This window comes from Mizuhopecten yessoensis, unplaced genomic scaffold (assembly GCF_002113885.1).
Source record: "Mizuhopecten yessoensis strain PY_sf001 unplaced genomic scaffold, ASM211388v2 scaffold6683, whole genome shotgun sequence".
Taxonomy (NCBI): domain Eukaryota; kingdom Metazoa; phylum Mollusca; class Bivalvia; order Pectinida; family Pectinidae; genus Mizuhopecten; species Mizuhopecten yessoensis.
The window spans coordinates 2,697,128-2,716,819 of NW_018406672.1; the positions used below are offsets into that span (position 1 = coordinate 2,697,128).

At 36.7% G+C, this 19,692-nt stretch overlaps 2 protein-coding genes across 2 annotated transcripts in view; one reads left to right on the forward strand and one right to left on the reverse strand.

Moving 5' to 3' along the window:
* Positions 1 to 1,432: 1,432 nt before the first annotated feature.
* On the forward strand, positions 1,433 to 2,857 carry LOC110452407 (probable G-protein coupled receptor No18). Its single transcript, XM_021500909.1, has one exon. The coding sequence runs from the start codon at positions 1,433 to 1,435 to the stop codon at positions 2,855 to 2,857; it is 1,425 nt and encodes a 474-aa protein (XP_021356584.1).
* A 4,543-nt stretch (positions 2,858 to 7,400) lies between these two features.
* Positions 7,401 to 19,692, reverse strand: part of LOC110452449 (ribonucleoside-diphosphate reductase large subunit-like) — a 19,409-nt gene continuing 7,117 nt past the window's right edge. Inside the window, exons 7-18 of the mRNA XM_021500997.1 lie at positions 19,188 to 19,273; positions 18,574 to 18,715; positions 17,430 to 17,513; positions 16,679 to 16,920; positions 15,875 to 16,076; positions 14,377 to 14,526; positions 13,688 to 13,909; positions 12,943 to 13,016; positions 12,131 to 12,266; positions 10,494 to 10,589; positions 8,912 to 9,100; positions 7,401 to 8,415 (exon numbers count right to left, since the gene is read on the reverse strand). Of these exons, the coding sequence (XP_021356672.1) occupies positions 8,233 to 8,415; positions 8,912 to 9,100; positions 10,494 to 10,589; positions 12,131 to 12,266; positions 12,943 to 13,016; positions 13,688 to 13,909; positions 14,377 to 14,526; positions 15,875 to 16,076; positions 16,679 to 16,920; positions 17,430 to 17,513; positions 18,574 to 18,715; positions 19,188 to 19,273 (1,806 nt within the window). The 3' untranslated portion in view covers positions 7,401 to 8,232. The remainder of the gene's footprint in view (positions 8,416 to 8,911; positions 9,101 to 10,493; positions 10,590 to 12,130; positions 12,267 to 12,942; positions 13,017 to 13,687; positions 13,910 to 14,376; positions 14,527 to 15,874; positions 16,077 to 16,678; positions 16,921 to 17,429; positions 17,514 to 18,573; positions 18,716 to 19,187; positions 19,274 to 19,692) is intronic.

The following is a 19,692-nucleotide window of genomic DNA, read 5'->3' on the forward strand; positions in this document are numbered from 1 at the left end:
TTTAGTCACTAACGATGGTGTCAGGTGTAGTCTTTGCCAGCACATGATTCCACTCAAAATATCGCGATAAAAATATAATTCGTCGTAACCTTCTATTCGGAATTGATCCTATATTGATGTTTCCTAGTTTGACAGATATGTATTATTGACAAAATGATAACATAATTGTTGTACTTTGGACCGTGATGAAAGGGAATCCTACAGAACTAATGTTGTTTACAGTCGCCATTTCTAAAAGAGAGTTGGGGAGGGAAGGAAGCTTCAATGTTCTTTGACAGAAATGATAAGGTAAGTCATGCAATTATATTTAGATCACGCTAATACATTTGATACAATAAAGCAACAGATGTTATATCTACTTAAATACTGCTTGAAATATGATTAACAAATATTCTGTCGATCAAATAGATCAATTCTATAGGCTAAACGTCTAACGCCACTGTACCCAAATCGGGACACTTTTTAGATAAATATCAATGTTCTTTAATTATACCATACTATCAGTTCCAAAAACGTTTGTTCACTTTTCATAAAAAGACACTATCCACCTTTCATTTCTATTTCAAGTTGATATTTCGGGCTCGTGATTCTATAAATAAAACGCGAAATACCATCAGGGTAACGTTGGCCCTTGAACCGGTGTAACTGTACCCTGAAAGGGACACTTCGGTATTCTGGCTAACATTTGGGGATAAACGATCAATATCAGCAGAAAAGAAGACATATTTCAAATATTTTAAAGTCAAACAAGATTATGATTAAATTTCTTCTCCAAACTAGCATTAGTTTTGAAAAAATAGACTTTTGAAAATGATATCCAAATCAACAGCGTCGTGTGGTGTGAAATCGGGAAAGTTTTGTTTTTTTCAATATTCTTACCTTTACATTCTCCATGTAACGATAATCAGCAGCCAATAAAGCTTACATACAGTTAAAAGTCATAATAGTATCATCAAATGAGAACTGTATACATAAAAGTACTTCTTTGCATTGAATGATAGTTTCATGGGCCGTTTTCCCATTGAGTGTCCCGATTTGTTTACAGTGACGGTATATGTTCTATTGTGTATGGATCAAGGACGGCAACTTTTGGTCGAGATTGTAAATTAGAGACGGAATAATTTCCCTTGATCGTTCATAGTTCCTTACCAGTACCGTCATCAAATATTGAAACTTAACAGATTGTTCATCATCATCATCATCATCATCATCATCATCATCATATCATCATCATATCATCATCATCATCATCACATATACACAAAGACAACCATCATCATCATCACATATACACTAGGATAAGCATAAATCATCATCATCATTATCATCTACACAATGACAATCTAGATAGTTTAACTGATTCCATGTTTCTTATTTGACATATGGGATTTAAGTACAAACAGCCATATTTATCGTCATTTCAGGAAGCAAGATGGCTAACAGATGCTCTATAAACACAACAGATTTAGAGTTCCTCCCAGCCGACACGAATTCCTCCATACTTCAGGTATCGAGGTGGATGAACTTCTGTCGTGCTGTGTATGTGGACAAGTGTGATATGTACTCATTAACCCCGCGTCCTAGAGATATTCCAGCCATGTTCAGGAACGCCTCGTATGATGACTGTTTTGACACCCGAACTCTGATCGCCTACTGCATATCAATCATCCTGAGTTCGGCAATTATCTGCACCAACACTACTATTCTGGTCGTCTTCTTTCGTAACCGAAGTTTACGAACTTGTTCCAATGTTCCCATTATGAGTTTAGCCATATCCGACTTCCTTACCGGCGTCGCATTCACATACTCCTCGATTTGGAATCTAGTGTTGCTTTCTTCCGGCTACGAATTCGACATTCAAAAGACGCTTGCTTACATACGCATGCGCACCAACTACTTCCTGTGTTTAACTCTTGATGGGACAGGCTTGTTATTCACCTGTTTGATGTCGTCCGTTTTGACACTTGGCGTGATAGCGGTAGAGCGACACATCGGGATATTTTATCCCTTCAAGTATTCCCAGTGGATAACAACCCGGCGGATGGTTCGGGTCATTGTCACAGTATGGGTCGTCTCACTCATTGTCGGCATCTTGCCATTGTGTGGCTGGAACAAGTGGACCGACAAGTGTCAGCTTACCGAGGTAATGGACTATTCGTACATTGTTCTGTGGACATCCATTTGCTTCTTGAGTGGTGTTATCATGCTTTACATCTATATGAGAATATTCATCCTCTCCAGAAGACACAGCCGCCAAATTGCAGCCGTTCAAGTATCGTCTCAATCTTGTTCCGTAACTGCGCCGAGTACCCTTGTGCACGATAATACTTCCTCGGATGCGAAACAGCCATTGGATGACCAGCCGGTTCACAAGACAACTACTGATGAAGAAACTGAACGCCCTAATGCAACAGAACAGACAGAAGTTGAAACAGGAAGCATTATCATATCTATTCAGGGATTAAAAAAGACCATGTTTAGTATTCCATCAAAAAGAGACGAACCCGAGCAACATAATACAGATCCAGGAGTGAATACGTTACACAATACATCCCCGACGCCACCGGAAATTCAAAATCTCCCTATCATACCTGAACGGCGTCCAAGTAACCACCACAAACCAAGTAGGCGGGCGCTGGTAACCACAACAGTAATTTTGGGCGCGTTTTATCTTAGTTGGTCCCCGCTTTTGGTATTCCTCGTCGCTTTCGACAAGGTCACTATTACCTTCAACCTGACTGTATACTACCTGGCCGTGGTTACACAATTCAATTCTGTCTTCAATCCCATCGTTTATAGCGTCAGAAATCCTGATATCAAAGAGGCACTCCTGAAATTGTTCCGCTGTAGAAACTAAAGCCTGTATCTAGGATTCTGTTGGTCAACACGATTCTCTTCAATCGGTCAGATCTCATTGAGGGTCAAGTCGGCATCTTTTCTCAAACCAACTCTTTCCACAATCACATCAAATGATTTGACATGAAATTGACGTCATGAACAATAGCTTGGCCCCCTGGCGTTAACAATCATAGTAGAGTGTTCTAGATTTCGAAAGAAAACGCATCAAAATATTTGAAAATCGGGGTCCCTTTCTTTAGTTTTAGCTGACATAAATTAGAAAGGGGATTATCCTGTTGGTATTTTGAAATTGTCGTCGGTATATCGTGATTATACTGTCGCAAATATACATTTTTCTATAGTTCCTCTCTGCGTCTCCGGTAAAGCTCAACCGCCGATAGTCTGATAATTTAGTAGTGTTATCAACGGATTAAAGAAACGGATTGAGTTGAGACCATCAAATGTGCCGTGCTTACTTTGAAAAAAAAAGTTGGTCAATATGATCAACACTCACTGAGATTTACCGGAACCAAGAAAAGGCATTCCTGGGTATAGTATGAAAGAGCACCTCAAGGATCCCCGTATCACTACCAAAACGTGTAACTATCCATTGAAAATATTTTGTCCGGCATGACTATAGTTTTAATAAATAATTTCTGTTCTGAAAAGAAAACTATACTTTGAGTGTAAAAGTACGACAGAGCTAAACCATAATTCGGACTTGGTTGGTTGATGGTTTTTATTCTACACTTCTCTGGCGAAGTCGGTAATCGGTCGACATGAGGGGGTAAGTTGCCGCTTACCAGGCCCTCGGGGATTCTAAAGTCCTGCCCATCCCAGGCTCTGAGGTCGTACGGTTCCTCAGATGCGGACAGGATGTCACAGCGGCTGCGGTCCACTGTACGACGTCCTGAGTGTAGTCCTCGCTGTCCTCCTGCGAATTCGGACTCTGAGTTTAGATAATTTTACTGTCGCTCTAACCAACTGGGCTAACTGGTCAACAGAAGTGTTCTGGTCCAGCTGTGCTATAGGACTAGAACAACTAGATAAGTCAATCAGCAAGTGTTTCATACGATTGTAATCCCTACCTAAACTTTGTTCCGGTTTAATACAGTGCCTCTTAGTAATTTAAATAGGTAATTGTTGACATATTTTACATTGAATGAAATCTACAGATATTGAACTTTAGAAAGTTTAGTTTTAGTAGATTTTAATATGTGATGGCGGATTGATATGGGGTCAAATGTCAGGAGGTGTTCCCGTCCCACTTCACCGGTTTTGCTTGTAAACTTCCGGTTGTCAAAAGCAGACGGCTGTAGTGATAATGCCTCTTGAAGCCTTTGTCAGGTATGCATCTATGAATCTAGACAGTTGTCACTAATGTTGAACTTCAAATATTAACGCTATTAGCTCAAAAGCTTAGTAATAACACATAGGAAATGATATCTAAAACGAAATAAGGGAGAGGTTACTGTATATACATAAACTAGTGGAATTATCGAGAGTTTTGCCAGCGTTTGGATAAGGATCCTTAATTTAAACATCAAGAATATAATCCGGATATACTATATATAGCTACGAAGGCGATTAATAACATAAGTTTTCTCTTTTTTCAATGTTTTTTTTCTGTAAATTTACTTTTAAAAGTACCGTTGTTGTAAACTGCAAATTATAATGATTAATATAGAACTATTTATTATCATTTTAATATTTTGATGTACCGTGTTTCAGTGTTTCAAATCAATTGTTGTACAAGGGTAATGCAAATCTTATTCTTAAATTAGTTGACTTTTCAAGTGACTCGGCTAATATATTATGTTATTGTCCAAAGGTTTGTTAATATATGTTCCTCGCCTATATCAGGAGAGAGACTCTAGTTCCATGTTGTATATTTTAATCTAAGGTATAGAACTCTATAAATATATACGACTTTTATATCATCTGATGATAAAAAAAAAAATGTCTGTGTAGGGTTAACATTAATATTTAATACTTATCTTTAGAAAAGCATATCAGAGATAAACAGCGGATAGAAACGTTTTGAAAAGCGAAAAATAAGGCGACATACTTTCCCTAATCATTTTTACTGAAAAGATGCATTTTCCCCTCATCAGGTGATCTGAAAACCCTATAATCAAATTAACAGACACACACACATATATATATATATATATATAATCTAGTCTGTTCAGGGTTACTGCAGTTTCTAGACAAGCTGTGGTAAATACAGGGATACTTGCTACATAAACACAGAAAAAGTGAAGAGACAGATTCATATTTAAATACATTTTTTTTTAAATCCTGTATTTTTAAATGTATATTGTGTCCGACATGAAAAAATGAAATAAAATATGGTTTTAACTAAACACAGAAACGTGTTGAAAAATAAGCGATAAGCCCTCATACTTTTCCTCATCACTTTCCTTATATAACCCTGAACAGACATCATTTTCATTTTGCCTGACTGTTTGTATTGTATACTTGATGTAAACAAGCAGTTATTTTATCATTGTATATATCTATTTTTTACTAAATTTATTTCGATAATCAGTATCACTCTTTTTATTATTTTCGCATTAGTTCAAGTTCATGTTTTGCTACTTTGATGTAATAAAAGAAATCGTATTGGAATTTCCTTCATCAATGTCACCAACTTTTCTTCTTGGCAACTACCTGACTATATTTATAATATCAAAAATACCGACTTCTGCCTCCTAAAGACTGCTTAGACCTTCTTAAAGTTCTAGAAAGCAGACCGTGTCTTCCCTTCATCGGCAGCACACAGAACGATTTGCTACGCCACTGATCAGGGCACACCAAGATTTTATTAGAAGACTTAGGCTATATGTATGCATAAAGTGCATCGTGATATTTAGGAAAAGGGGGGAAAAAATCATATCTTTCTGTACAAGTTGTGGTCATGCCAACAACGGTTAAAGGGGGGTAACTCGAATTTCCCTACACAGAAATAATTGTTACATTTCTGCTAGTCATGCAATGAGACCATTTTGATATTTTCTAAGTTTTTGCTCACCAATGATGCAAAGATACTCCTAGATCAAACTCAAAATCGTAATCTATAAAAATACCACGAAAGATGACTGTTTTCGGGGATCCATATATTCTTCTGATCATGCAGACTGAGCTTCAAAGTAAAATATGCACAACAAACGAACTGGCATCACTTACTTATACAAGGAAATATATCATTGAAATTAGAGAAAGATCTGCTAGGTACTTCCGGAGGAATAGTTATAACAACCTCGAACTTTCAATATCCAGCATGCCCACCATCTTGTTCCAATTTAAGATTATCAAAATGAAACGCGCACAACTAAAAACAAAACATGCACAACTAGGAAGCAAAAATTCTACAAATGAGATTTGATTAAGATCTGTTCGACACTTTTTGAGAAATCCAGGATTGCTCATCTGGTGGCCGTCTTGTTTGTCCCGATTAGTCGCAAAATGAAGCATTCACAACTATAGACAAAACAAGAATTCCACGGAAGTGGATGTGTCGCCTGCGCAGGAAGCTGGGAGATTGTGCTTAGCACTGCATGAAGTTTGAATTGATCGGCCCAAGGAAACTCAAGTTATCGCAGGAAAACAGATTTTCTGTTTATAGTCACAGTGACCTTGACCTTTGGACCTGAAAAGGAATCCCAAGCGAGCATTTTTGGTAAGGAAGCACTGCATGAAGTTTGAGTTTGATCGGCCCAAGGAAACTTAAAGTTATCGCACGAAAACCTCTGGGCGGCCGCCGCCGCCATAGCAATACCTACGTGTCACCAGCTTTTCGCAGGCGACACAAAAACCCTGATCAGCCCAGTACCACTTGAAATATATGGGTACGATTAGTTTCGAAAGACAGTTTGTATAGCCTCAATACTACAAAGTGTGAAATATATATATATGTTCTTTTGTATTATGACGCATGGACAAGCTTCCAGGTCATTTGCCTTGACCAATAGTTAAAGAAGTTTTTTAATATCTTGTGCATCGTCGGAAACCCCCATGTTCGATTGCAATAGCGTGTATCGAGAATCAAACGTGGGTTTCCGACGATGTGTCTCAACTTGATCAGAAGCCATCTTGAATCTTTAAATTTTTAAGTCAGCCTTATAACAAAGTGTCTGCTCTATGCGACACTGCCATAGTTTCATTTTAATTAATTGTCACAGTTTTGGAAGATACATCATACATAAAAAATACTTGTGTTCAAATGGACTTTTAATATCCTAACTACAGTTGTCCCTACAAGATTTTATCCAAAGACGGATGATGCTGTTTCCAGTATACCACCCCTAACTTCAGGGCAGACATATACCTGGTACTTGTATGTGTGTAGTTTAATTTCCAGAAAATGTATGGTAAATTTTGTGATGCAATTTTCTTTCCTCTGATCAAACGGCAAAACTATGAAAATATTTCAACAAATAAAGGTACAAGAAAGCCGAGTCTGTGTGCCGGACATATGTACAGTCATCAACAACACTGGTGGTCCCCTCATTTCATAGCAAGGGCATTAAACCAGAAAAAATAACTACACAACACAACGGTAAGTTTCACAAGATCTTTATCCAAGACATAAATAAATGCAAGTATTATCATAAATATTGAACAATTCATATACAAATTATGTACAATAATGGTAGCTTTGTAAAAATCATATATTCTGGTATTTTGGTCTTTAATTCAATATCATTTAATATTTCAAATGCAATATTGTGTATGACAAAGGTTTGATACAAATATTTAATAGGAACACAATGAAAATATCTCATTATTAAATGCACATTGTATATATCTTCCAGATAGCGTGATTCGTATTGTATTTCGACACGTATAGTATTGCAGCATCACTCATGATACACACCCCTAGTCAATTGAAATATATTACCATAATAAAGAGAAATGCATTTCATGATTTCTACATGTTAAATAGCACTATATCAATAATAATAAAGCTTAACAAAGAGAATACAGCACTCAGTTGATGAATGTGCCTCAACTTTTGAAAAAATAAAAAATAAAAAAAAATCACAATCTGTTGCAGTCATTCAATCTTATCATATAAGTATTGCTATGGCTATTAAACTCATTCACCCCTGAAGACACATTTGAACTCTTCCAATTCAAAGGTTGGAATAGTTCATTTAATTTGAAATTTCCATGTTTTGGAAGAACTGAGCACTATATAAATACCTACTTTTCCACAGAAGAATACTGTTAAAGAAAATATGTAAATTACTGTCTTATGGCTTTCTAATAGGTTGCTTCAGTTTTGCAAATGACAATCGCACAACATTTTTCTGAACCCATACTATCATTGGTATTCAGTAACACTAAACCAATTACAGTCCCTGTTCGTTCTGTACCCTCTTCCACAGCCTACGACCCACACATCATGCAGTCATCCTTATTCTGGAGGGAACACACCATAGCAGCCATCTTTTCGTCTAATTTCTCTGTGCCAGTTTCCGATGTTTGGGCTAGCTTTGTTTTGTCCACAGTAAACTGGATTGCCGAGGCAGCGGCCTTGGTACGCAGGTAGTACATACCGGTCTTAAGTCCCTGCAGAAAGAAACAGATAATTAGTGCATTTCTCTTTATAGAACAGGGACATCTGCTCAAAAAGGCCGACAAAAGCTTATTTAATGTCGACGCTGCAGCCGGAAATGCAACACCTTAGTCTCACTTCTGCTACTTCGTGGCAGCGAGGCAAAAAACGGTAAAATGAATTATGAAAATACTAAGCTATCACTTCTTTTTGTGTAGGTATTGTTGTTGTCCTCTTATTAAATAGAAATAAAAAGCAGAGGACTGCAAATATCTGTATTTCTATGTCAAATCGTTGCCTGCTTGCAGCATGTTTTCTAAGACATGCTAGCACTAATATTGTGGCATACAGACAATTGAAAACATTCGGGCACAGAGAGTTCTACAATTTGTCTTGCATCTTAAAACACTAAACATCCCTGGAGACTTTGATGTAAATCTTTAACCTTCAAAAATAAATTTTAAAAGTTATCAAAACATTAAATTGATTAAGCAGGACATTTCCACTCACCAGCTTCCAGGCGTAGAAGTGCATACTGGTGAGTTTGCCGTAGTTGGGTTCTGCGATGTGGATGTTGAGTGATTGCGATTGGTCAATGAATGCTCCCCTGTCTGCGGACATCTTGATTATAGTCTTTTGCGAGATCTCCCAAACTGTCTTGTACAACTGTTTGATTTCATCTGGGATTTCCGGAATACTCTGTGAATGAATTATCGAGAGTCCTGATGAATGTGAACAAGTAATGCTAGTCGCAAAATGGCAAAAAAATATTGTTTAATGATACTGTTCAGATGACAAGTGCAAGAACCAGGGAAAAACTCAAAATATTTACATTAGGATTTATAGCAAGTGCATCTCCAATCATACAAAAGGAATGTCTTTCCATTGCAAATACTGAATAATTTAACAGATCTAAATTATTTTGGTTAAATACCAGCGGCCCAGAGGGCCTGTATCGCTCACCTGGTTACATGAAACTGACATATAATTAAATCAAGACCAAATTTGGTAACTATAAATTAACACAAGACATTTTAACATCTATTAAATGGTTCCGACGATATTGTTTGAAACTTGAAATTTTAAGTTTAAAGCTTTTAATAAACCCACATCGACATTTGTCTCCCGATTTGCACTTAAATGTTTACATTTGACCTCATTACTGTAACAAAGAAAACAAAGCACACTGCTGGTCTATACATTATAACATACCCAAGTATCATGACTCTTAGTCCAAATGGTTCTTAGGATATTGTTGTTTGAAGTTTTTAACACATTTGACGCCTGTGCCCTTGAAAATAGGTCAAGGTCATTTTAATGAGATAGCACTTCATCCAAGGTACCTAATGCCCAAATATCAAGACCCAGGGCCTAATGGAACTTGAGAAGAAGATTGTTAAGCTTTTAAACCATGTTTATATTTGACCCTTGACTTGCACTTAAAGTTGACGTTTGACCTCATTACTGTAATTGAGAAAAAGATTTGCACTGCAGGTCTACATAACATACACAAGTATCATGACTCTAGTTCAAATGGTTCTTAGGATATTGTCGTTTTGATTTTTTTTTTTTACATATTTGACCCCTGTGACCTTGAAAGTAGTCTAGGTCTTATTAATGAGGAAACTTTATAGCACTCCATCCCAGGTACCTACTGGCCAAATATCATGACCTAGGTCCTCCAGTTCTTCAGAAGAGGTTGTTCCAAAAGAAAAAGTTGATGGCTGGACGACAGACAGACGGACACCGCAGTACGGCATAAGCTCACATGGCCCTTTTGGCCAGAGGAGCTAATAAATGTGTAGTGTAGTAGTGGTTTGAGACTGGCTTAATTGCCAGTGACATATAAATTGTACCTCAGCAAAATGTGAAGGTGTAGAGGTTTTCAGTGTTGAACCCTGGACTGGCCAACTGCATTTTTCAACCTACCAGTTCAGCTCTTTACTTTCAAACCTATCACATACCAGTACTACCATCAACTCATTCACCCCTGAAATTTCATAATGAGTTATTCCAAACTTTGAATTGGAAGAGTTCAAATGTGCCTTCAGGTGTGAACGAGTTAAAAATATTGTACAAACGGAATAAATACCTGTATAGATCCTCCATTTGCAATGAGCTTGTTTTTCATGTCGTCATTCCACAACCCTTTCTCCGTCAGATCTCTCAGGAGATGTTGGTTCACAACCTACGACAAATTTTGATCATTTTAATTACATTTTCACCAGCAAGTCATTGTAATAGATGTTACAATAACAATAAGTGGACATTCTCTTGTTTGTACATTTCTGAATTATCTGCTGGAAACACCAGGTCATGGATCTAGTTTATATTTGGTGAAAAGTAGTTATGAAATACACAAGACATCACATCATGAAGCTTCATGAAATTCCATTAAGCAACGGAAGTCGCTAGAGTGATGACAAAAGTTTTTCTAAAAAAAATGCAACAATGACCTTAATTTTCCAACATAGAAACCTGAAACACAAACTTGTTCAAGGCATTGCCATACCAAACACATGTATCAAGTTCCATGAAATTCCTTTGAGGAATGAAGTCTGTAGAGCGATGACAAAGTTTTTCTAAAAAGGATCCCCATACCACTGACAAAAACTAATCATGCATTGGAAACTATTTTCTGGCATGACTATAGCTTTTATAAATCATTTTGAAAAGACGAGAATTACGCGTAATTATATGTCACCTGTCCCGCTTTGTCAATATAATAAGCATTTGACATAGTACATAAGGAAACCGACCTAAACGCAAAATCATAACATTGATTTTTTTTAAAGTCCAGAAATTTCAGGTTTTTATCAGAAAAAGTGCAGAAATCCATGAAATGTTTTTAGAGTAGTAGGCTCTACTACCCATGATACATGTATGATTGAGGTTTGGTTGGTGTAGCTCTTATACTTAATAAGAGCCTAATATGCAAGAGCTAAACGCAAAACCTTAACGTTGAGGTTTTGAATTTTGAGGTTTTGAGCAAAAAAATACAGAAATCGTTGAAATACTAGTAAAGAGTGTAATGCATTCATCTATACATCCCATGATAAACCTATGACCCAAGTTTGGTTGCTCTAGCATTTATACTTTGTCAGAAACAGCCTAATATGTAAGAGCTAAACGCAAAACCTTAACGTTGAGTTTTTTTTAAGTCCAGAAATTTGAGGTTTTTACCAAAAAAAAATGCAGAAATCAATGAAATGATTTTAGTGCAGTAGGCTCCACTACCCATGCTACATCTATGATCGAGGTTTTGTTGGTGTAGAGCTAAACGCAAAACCTCAACATTGTTGACGACGCCGTCGCCGTCGGAAAAGCAACGCCTATGTGTCTTTCCGACATCTGTCGTAGGCGACACAAAAACCATACCTTTGAATATAGGACTTCCATGATTTTTTTTGCAAAAAAGAAATAAATGTGAAAACTATATAATCAACAAGTGTTCTGCAAGTAAAAATTCAGCAGGGCTCAACCAGAATTTGAACACTGTAATACACTTGGCTACCTGGTGAAAGGAATGTCCTGGCAAAACTGTGCTACGGTTATATCCAAAATGAAATTACAGGGATGTTACTGTATTCCAAAAATACATTAGTAGGACAAGAATCCTGCAAGATTTTAATTATTACAACACTAAACAAATCCGTTTCCCTTCCTTGCCAAACAAGATGAGAGTAGTAGCAACCCTCCCCCAAATTTCCACGACAGATATATGCGTACCTGGAACTCCCCCGACAGGACCCTCCTGGAGTATATATTGCTGGTGTACGCCTCGATGGACTCGTTGTTCCCAAGGATCTGGGCTGTGGACGCCGTCGGCATGGGCGCACACAAAAGACTGTTCCGCACACCATGTCTGGATGAAAAGTAGCCATTGAATTATTAAATGATTCAAACTGTATCAACTCTTAAAATTATTACATGCTTTGTTTTCTTTCAAAACACACAATGCAAAATCAATTCCGACACTCTAGCTCATCAATAAAAAAGGTTATCAGTTCTTCGTGAACAATTATAAGTTGCAATGTGTTAGTTCAATTTTAATGAATTATATATACATAAATGGATTGAAAAATCATGAACAAGCCATTCGGATTGATGTGTCGCTTATGCCGCGCTTTGACCATCAATGCACACATCAAGTTTCGCTGGTCTAGCACTTACAGTTTCAGAGACTTACTTAAACAAAAAAAAAATCATGCTGATGGAAATGCTGATAAAATCAATGGACCATGAAAGGTCGGCAATCTAGCATTTGATGCATGCGTTAAGATGTATCTATAGTCAAAGTTTGGTTGGTCCGGCACTTATGCTTTCAGTGAAACTAACTTAAACGCAAAAACTTGAATGTTGATGGAGATGCCGACAAAGTTAAATGGACCATGAAAGGTATGTCGCATCCAGTTTTTGATGCATCTGTGGTCACAGTTTGGTTGGTCTAGTACTTATACTTTCAGTGAAAGTAACTTAAATGCAAAAACTTAATGTTGACGAAAATATCACGAATCAGGACAAGTGTGTTGAAAACTTACTTGGCAATCTTTGCCCGAAGACCATCCCAGTCGTGAAGTGTTGCCTTGACATCCCACATGTCATGCTGCAACATCTACAAAATACACAAAAGACAAAGAGACATCAATATGAAGTCAAAAAGAGTACACTTTCTTATGCCTGATAAACCCCAAATAGATGATAAATAGTGATGCCTTAACTCATTCATCCCTGAAAACACATTTGAACTCTCCCAATGCAAAGGTTGGAATAGTCCATTATGACATTTCAGGGGTGAATGAGTTACTGTTGTTAAGTAACATTTTTGCACCATATTTACCACTTGTCCTTTTTCTTTGTTGGCGCGTCCCATCCCTTCACCTTTCAGTTTTCTTACTTACCATATTAAGCGTATCAAAATCTATTTTTGTGTATTTGATATGCAAACAGGAGTTAACTCTATCCTCTGAAAATGCAGCTGTATATAAGTACAGATTTGCCAACTAGTAGGTGGCTGCTGTCTTCATAAAGATTGTAAATATCAGAAACTTGTCATCCGACACTAAAATCATTGCAAAACTGTGCAATTCTCCAGATAATTCTTTTGTAACAAACTTTTCAAACCAACTTGATTTAACCCTCATATATGTACATGCTGTAATAAAAAATTATTATGTCAAGATTTAAAAGTGACCATTTTTGATATATGATTTCCTGTAAAACCTGTTAATCCTACATATTAAAAAAAAAAAAAAAAAAAAAAAAAAAAAATATACTTGGCCTTACCCCTTTGCTGATGGGGCACCCTTCATAAGTTTCGTATGCCCCTAGTTCCTCTGCCAGTTCACAGCTCGCCTCCAGAGCCCCAAAGTAGATAGTCTCAAAGATATGCTTGTTCAGTTCCTGTGCCTCTGGGCTTTCAAATGGGAACCTCATGAGTATAAAGGCATCAGCAAGCCCCTGCACTCCAATACCAATGGGCCTGTGACGGAAGTTGGATCGTTTGGCCTGAAGAAAAAAAAATGAAAAATTGACATGTTATTACAATAACATTTTAATGCAAGTTATGTAACATTATTCCCAAACAGTTTCCAGACAATCAAATTTTTTCCTTAATATTATTCAGGATATCATTTTTCTGAAGACATTCTTTAACTCGTTCACTCCTGAAATTTCATAATGAACTATTCCAACCTTTGAATTGGAAGATTTAAAATGTGTCTTAAGGGGGAATGAGTTAGATAAATAAAATATATTCTAAATTTCATTTTGCCTATTAAAAACATTTTTAAGTTAGGTGCCTAAGCCTCTTAAGCACATTACCTTTAAATTAATATACCCAATTATTAAAACAATTGTCGGGTCACACATCACTCTAAAATATTTAATCTGAAAAACTTCCCCTACAATACGATAAATTGTTATTTCTGCGTAACATGGTGCAGTACTCCAGTAGTTTACAGTGTCGGCCTTACCTCCTCCACGGGGTAGAAGTTGACGTCAATAATTTTGTTCAGGTTCCTTACAATGACCTTCGTAACCGCCTTCAGCTTTTTGAAGTCAAACGTCTTGTCTGGTAGTACGTACATGTTGAGGGCAATGGATGCCAAGTTACACACAGCGACCTGATAAACAAGTAAAAATTGAAAAACTCAGAATTAATATTGTTGTTGGGTACGTGGTTTTCCTCCAGAATTTCAATGCCTACCCCTTCCCTATGAAAATATTTTAATTTCAAATTTTGTGTTTTTCTGAAACAGTCCACATTAATGTTCAGTCTTTGAAGAACTGAAAACCTGAACACTAAGAAGTCTTAACTATGATCAAAATATATTGTAATTTATATTTAATAAGTGAAATTTCATTAAATCTGTTAGAAATATATTTTTAGCAGTTGTCAAGATACAATAATTTCAAACTATAACAGGGACTTATATAAATGTGACACGGAGATTCTCGGGTAAAAAGGTCAGGTATTTCGTCAAGAATTGCATGTGATTTGCTTCAGGTTTCAGGTCGCCATTCAATAAATTTACAGTCACAGTCGGCATATAAATATATCTTAGCTACGGTCTAGTTTATGATTAAATCACCGATAAAAAGTTTGAAGAAATAAATCGGCTCAAAACGTATCAATGTCAATGTTCAATTCGGCCTCACCTGCAGACGACATGTGCGCCTCGGTCCGCCGATATTTTCCTGTTTGCGTAGAGCACAAAGCCGTTTACTGGAAAGTTACATATTATGTAACACCGAAGTATTTCCACATCAACCATGCAAAACCCTTTAAAACCTTTATTATCATCGTAGGTGACGATGGAGAATAAATGTTCACCATCATATTCATCGCTTCAATCTACACGTCCGCCATTTTTATGATTTTTTTTCGATTTGAAATTCTCTCGCACACCTTTGGTTATTACTAGGGTACACTGCCGTGAATATCGAAAGTAATGGCAAAACAACCAATCAGAAGCCGTCTACTATACGCGTTCGGGTTTGGTATAGCAACAACCTGACTTCACACTTCCTGGCTACCGATCAAAGCCTACAGACCGAGAAACGACTATAGTCGTGCGTAGCACTGACGGCCCGACTTTTAAAAACGACTATTGTTGTGCGTAGCAGCCTAAGGGTTAAATAGAATCAATTTGATAACCCCATATTAACATGTTACATTAATCATAGGATATATAGCCATTTTTGAAAGTCGGTCATTGGACATGAAGTACATCTGCTTCCAATAAGATTCATCAGTTTGAAAATATGCGATATCAAAGTTTTACTTTCTACATAAACAATGAACGTATTAAACGTGTCGCAACGTTAAATACATACATTGTTTGTGTAGATCTAGAAAGTAAAACTTTGACATCTGTATTGAAATTTTATTCAATACTTTAAGGGGCACATTACAGCCTATAACTCTGTCCTGTAAATTATATACACGGGAATGAGTGAAGGGAGTCTGACCTCGTCGGGACTGCTGTACTCCACGATCTCCGTACAGAGGTTGCTACACTTGATGGTGCCGAGGTTCTGTTGATTCGACTTCCTGTTACAACTGTCCTTGTACAACATGTACGGGGTGCCCGTTTCTGTCTGCGACTCAATGATGGCGTACCACAACTGCTGAGCTTTTATGGTCTTGCGTCCTTTGCCCTCTTTTTCGTATCTATTAAATTTAAAGTATTTCAAATTCAAAGAAATGGCTTTAATTTTTGACAAGTGAACTTCAACACAAAGATAAAAAAAAAAAAAAAAAAAATCTGGCCCCCTTTAAATACTGCCANTACTGCCATGTTAAAATTATAACATGTTTTTAAACCAGTTTTTCCATCGATGGTTAATACAAATTCTATCCTTGTATTTCCCTATCAACAATTATGCACTGATGAAAATTCAGTCAACTTTACCAAACAGGCAAGATATATTGCTTTATCAAACTTTTAATCATATTTTTTTTTTTTTTTTTATCAAAATCTGATACTAAATTATATATTATTAATTAGGAGTTTATCGAATATCGATCGTCCAATCACATCTAAATGGCCAAGTTTCATTAAAATATGACGATTCCTTAAAAAGAAGGATTAACCAGCAACCCACTTGACAGCCAATCAGATTGCAGTGGTCTCATAAAATATGCACAAATCAAAATCTGATCATCTCGAAAGATACTCCCTTGAAACAAATCTGTATGCCAAATATGATCATCTTTAAATGTACATGTTGCCTTTACAGGCGATACAAAGTTTGAAATGTAAAAACTCGTACTTGGTATAAAGCTCTTCAAACTTGTCCCCCCAGCAGTCGGCGAGCCCTGGACACTCTGCGGGACACATGAGCGTCCAGTCTTCATTGTTCTCTACTCTCTTCATAAATAGGTCGGGGATCCACAGTGCGTAAAATAGGTCACGAGCCCTATTCTCCTCCTTTCCCGTATTTTTTTTACAGTCCAAAAAGTCGAACATATCACAATGCCATGGTTCCAAGTAAATGGCAAAGGCTCCTGGTCTCTGTTTAAAGGTCAACACTCAAACATATCAGGATCTCGTAACAATGTTTTTCAGTCTCAATAGACCAGGCCAAACAAAAAACAAGTTTGTTTCCGGTTACATGTCAGAAAATATTAGGGTAGGTAAGCAGACAATACATTTTATTTTCTAGTTTTTTCTTCTTCAGTTATTCGGTTTTTTTAATATCGATTGATCTCGACTTTAACCGTTGAAAATAACCAAAAACAGTTTATGGTAGGCACAAAATATTAAACCCGATACAGTTTATGAGCATTCAACCTTCCTCAGATACAGCTAATCAGAAAAATTTCATGAATTTTGTTTTTTGCAGGGAATCTAATTCACAAGTGACCCTAGCGTCTCACAAGTTTGAACAAAATTATAAATGTCGAGATAAACTAATTTCGCAAAGTTATAGATAACACGTAGCTGAATGCATCTCAAGTGCGAACTGTTAGGAAGTAGACAAATTGCATCTCAACTCTCCAGCACATTTAAGTCTTACTTACCTTGTTGCCGCCCTGGTCCACATATCTTGCAGTGTTGTTGTACACTCGCAACATTGGGAGCAGGCCATTGGAAATCCCATTTGTCTATAAAACAAGAAATAATAATAGTAATTCGAGGTTTTATATATATACCGCTTTATCACAACCTAATTCGTAGGTCATCTCAAAGCGGTTCACAAATTATTATCTGTGCTCTGTGGAGAACAATGGTGTAAGTGAGGGTCTGGAAAGGGTTGTTTTAATTGGATTTGATTTACTGCAGTAAATCGCGTGAAGTGATGCGAGGCAATAACGAGGCACGGTCACTTGTGTTTGCTTACATTGTATGTGACGCAAGCGGGATATTTTTAATGACTTTCTTTTTAATTTTGTTATGCAGTAACAGATATATAATTGCCAGGGCACATAAAATGACATATACAACTTGAATTATGCCATTCTTGCAATCTGATCGAGATGACAATTTGCCGAAAATTATATTAAAGTTGCAAATCAATTTTTTTTGTAGACATTTTTGCCAATAAATGATTTTTGACTAAGAATTATCAAGTGAAAGAATGGAGATAATACAAATATTGATAGAGATGGTAAATTCCTAAATTATCAGCCTTTGGTTTTGGTGACAATGATTTGCTCCAATATGCATGTTCAGTTCTCTTATAAATATTTTTTGCAGTGTTAGTGTTTTATCGTCATAAAACATATAGAACATTTTCTTCATGCCAATAGTTCATTTCCTGTCTAAGATACATAGGATACATTAGAATGCATATAATGGGATACATAAATGAAAATTAAAAGGGTTGGTCTTCTTTTTGGGGGAGGGTGGCTGGTCCATGATTGCGCGCCATCACATGCACTTGTTGGGGACATTAAATTTTGGCGAAACTGAATCAAGACCCAGACCTAGCCCTGAAACACAGTGCTGTGACGTGACTCAAATCAAATACCAAGAACATAGAATACTCACTTAGACAATGTGATGAAAATATGATTTAGTTATAATTTTCTGTAAAAGACTGTAAATGACCTTTTCATTAATTTTTGACCAGCCATATATAAACCATGTATATATATTCTCATAGAGTGTATTAACTTTTGAACAAGTTTCTCTGCATCCCCGACCTGTAATTAGGGAACTCACCCCAGCAATGTAGCTACCGGTGCCTCGGATGTTGTGAATGTTGAGCCCAATACCACCGGCTGACTTGGATATAAGGGCACACTGTTTGAGGGTGTCATAGATACCCTCTATACTGTCCGAGTGCATGGTCAGCAAGAAACAACTGCAACACAAAATGCACGTAGATGATTATGTAAGTTTTTATAATTAGAATCAACATTAACCAATCTCATATAGGAGTAAAATCTAATGAAGCATTGTCCTAATTTTGAAATATATTTCATTTTGAAAAATCAGGCCCCTGGATCTTAAAACGATTCAAAGTCTTTAAGTTTTGACTAAGCCAATCACAAATAACGTCATGAAAAGTGATGTCATATATATGTGATTGCCTGAGCAAAAACTTCAGTCTTAAGATTTTCATGATCCCGAGGACAGGAGTGAAATTCATAAATACGGCATCCTCTACAAAGTTTGGATTTTCAGCTGAATGCTGCAATACACTTGGGGGAACATCAAATATGAATCAAACGACGGAAAAGGTCCAAATAAATTAAAGTGTCTGGTTTGGAATTTATTCTCCCAACAAAAAGTGCTTTTGAATTAGTCGAGGGTGAAGTAGGACCAGTTTCTACCTAGAAAGCTGCGGCCTGCATGTTCCAGCATTGAACAGTGTCGGGGAGGCATGTGTAAACCACTTCTCGGACAGCAAGTTGTACGTCTGAAATTTATAAACAAGATATCAACATGTCTGCAAGGCAGAAGCAAAATGTCTCATCTCCTTTGGTTAAAAAAATAATTTGACTAATAACTTATATTAGTACGCCCAATAATAAACAAGAGGCCCAAGAGGGCCTGTATCGCTCACCTGAATATTTAAGCAGTCATAGCAAAATATTCTCATTAAATATTATATTGCACTAAAAATATTTCCCTCGCAAACTTTGTTGGCTCCATCTGTTGAAACTACCAGCAAAAATAAGATTCTATGCTTTTAGATTCTTCTTCAGAAGTTGCATATTTTTCCCTGTGATCTTGTAAGTAAGTCAATGTCATTTTCCTTCTCAAATTGGTTAGCTCTATTCCAAAAAGCTACCAGCCAAATCTTATGAATCCATTCCTTTTAGTTCTCAAGAACAA

Bases quoted from the DNA above. Each gene is read 5' to 3' on its own strand.
- LOC110452407 (XM_021500909.1), top strand. From the start codon at position 1,433: ATGGCTAACAGATGCTCTATAAACACAACAGATTTAGAGTTCCTCCCA.